The 2151-nt window shown below is 31.8% G+C and overlaps 1 protein-coding gene across 1 annotated transcript in view; it reads left to right on the forward strand.

Moving 5' to 3' along the window:
* The window catches only part of LOC107613352 (TMV resistance protein N), a 10300-nt gene that overhangs the window by 6198 nt on the left and 1951 nt on the right, over positions 1 to 2151 (forward strand). The window contains exons 5-6 of the mRNA XM_016315317.2: positions 430 to 1547; positions 1694 to 1972. Coding sequence (XP_016170803.1) covers positions 430 to 1252 — 823 coding nt within the window. The 3' untranslated portion in view covers positions 1253 to 1547; positions 1694 to 1972. The remainder of the gene's footprint in view (positions 1 to 429; positions 1548 to 1693; positions 1973 to 2151) is intronic.

The raw sequence follows: 2151 nt of genomic DNA on the forward strand, positions 1-2151 counted from the left end.
AAAATATTTGGTAACCAAAGAAAATCAATCAAAAAAAGTCATAACTTGTCTTATTTAACATTTATTAGTTGTTGCGACAATTAATTAATGCTAAATATAGCAAGTTCTGACTTTTTTTTTTCTACCTAGCATTATCCAATCTAATTAGGGGTGAGAATGGGACGGGTAGAAGTGACTTTTTGCCCTATCCAATCTTGTCTTGCCCAACAATAATTTACATCAAACCCTTTTCGCTCTTACGTAGTAAAATGTTAAACATTAACTCTCTCTTGCGAATACCTGCTTTATCCCTACCTGCTATTATTTTTGAAATTATGGTGTTTCCACTCCTAAATCTAATTGTATAAAATTTTTTTACTCTGGTTATCAATATATTAAAATTAAAAAGTTTTTATGTAATCATTGTTCGGTTTTTCTGTTTCCTCTCAGGCCAAAATTTCAAGAGATTGAAAATATCATTAAGATGGTGATGAATAGATTAGGTCATAAATTCTCAAAGTCTAGTGATGGCCTAGTTGGGATACAACCTCGTATAGAATGTTTAGAAAATCTACTAAAATTGCATTCATCAGATGATGAAGATGATTTTCGAGTTCTTGGAATTTGTGGCATGGATGGAATCGGAAAGACAACTTATGCTTCAGTCTTGTATGACACAATCTTTGATCACTTTGATGTTTGTTGTTTCATTGAGAACGTAAGCCAAATTTACAGAGATGGCGACGCCATAGGTTTACAGCAAAAAATTCTTCACCAAATTTCAAATGAAGCAAATTTAGAGATACATAGTCTTTTCGAACTATCTGGTTTCATAAGGAAAAGACTATCTCCAAATCATAAGGTCCTTATAGTGCTTGACAATGTTGACAAACTGGAGCAGTTATTACAAAAATTGGGTATAAGTCCTAAATTGCTTGGAATAGGAAGTAGAATCATCATAACCACCAGAGATGAACATATTCTAAAAGTTTATGGAGCAGATGAAATTCACAAGGTTTCACTACTGGATTACAATGATGCTTATGAACTTTTCTTAAGACAAGCCTTCAAAGACAAATCAAGGAACAGTGGTTGTATGGAGCTAGTTCCTGAGATACTAGAATATGCTCAAGGTCTTCCATTAGCCATCAAATCTCTAGGATCTTTCTTCAGGACACGAGATGCTACTATTTTTGAATGGGAACATGCCTTTGAGAGCTTGAGAAAAAAATCCAAACAAAGCAATTTTGGACATTTTTCAAATAAGTTTTGAAGAACTACGTCCAAATGAGAAAGAAATATTTTTGCATATTGCTTGTTTCTTCCATGGGGAGAGGGAGGAGCATGTAAAGCAGATTCTAGATAGTTGTGAATTATTCTCTAGCATTGGAATTCCTGCCATCTTGAAGAAATCACTCATTACCATTCAAAACAAGGAAATTCATATGCATAAAATGTTACAAGAATTTGGGAGGAAAATGGTTAGAAACAATTATCCAGAAAACCCAGAATCTTGGAATAGATTGTGGCTTTACAAGGATTTTGAAAATGCCTTAACTTCAGAAACGGTAACCACTAATAACTAGTCATCACCTTGCAGAATTTAGATTCCATAATTTTTCTAATATAGAAAGTTTTAACATTTTATTTTAATTAATTTGAGCACTTACATTCTTATTTTATTTGGTAATATATATTTATTCTTGTTTTTCAGGGAACAAACAATAATGTTAAAGCCATAGTTTTGAGTAATAAAGATGGCATCTCTAATCAGTTGAGAATTAACAGACTGTCAAACATGAAGGAACTGAAATTACTCATATTATATCATGAAAATATTTCTGGAGAACTCAATTTTCTTTCCAACGACTTGCGGTATCTTTTATGGCATGGTTATCCTTTCTCTTCTTTGCCTTTATTTGAACCTTATAGTCGTCTTGTTGAATTGAATTTGCCAAATAGCAGAGTCAAACAACTATGGGAAGGCCACAAGGTAGTCCATTACACATGCATCTTGCTTCAATTCACCTCCAAAAGAAAGGAAATAAAACTATTTTCTTTAATACAACAACATTTTTACATTATTTAAAATTTGTTATCTAAATATTTAAAAAAATATTAATTTTGAACTTTTGATGCACTATATATATAAAGTAATTTTACACACATTCA

Source organism: Arachis ipaensis, chromosome B08, assembly GCF_000816755.2.
Source record: "Arachis ipaensis cultivar K30076 chromosome B08, Araip1.1, whole genome shotgun sequence".
Lineage (NCBI taxonomy): Eukaryota > Viridiplantae > Streptophyta > Magnoliopsida > Fabales > Fabaceae > Arachis > Arachis ipaensis.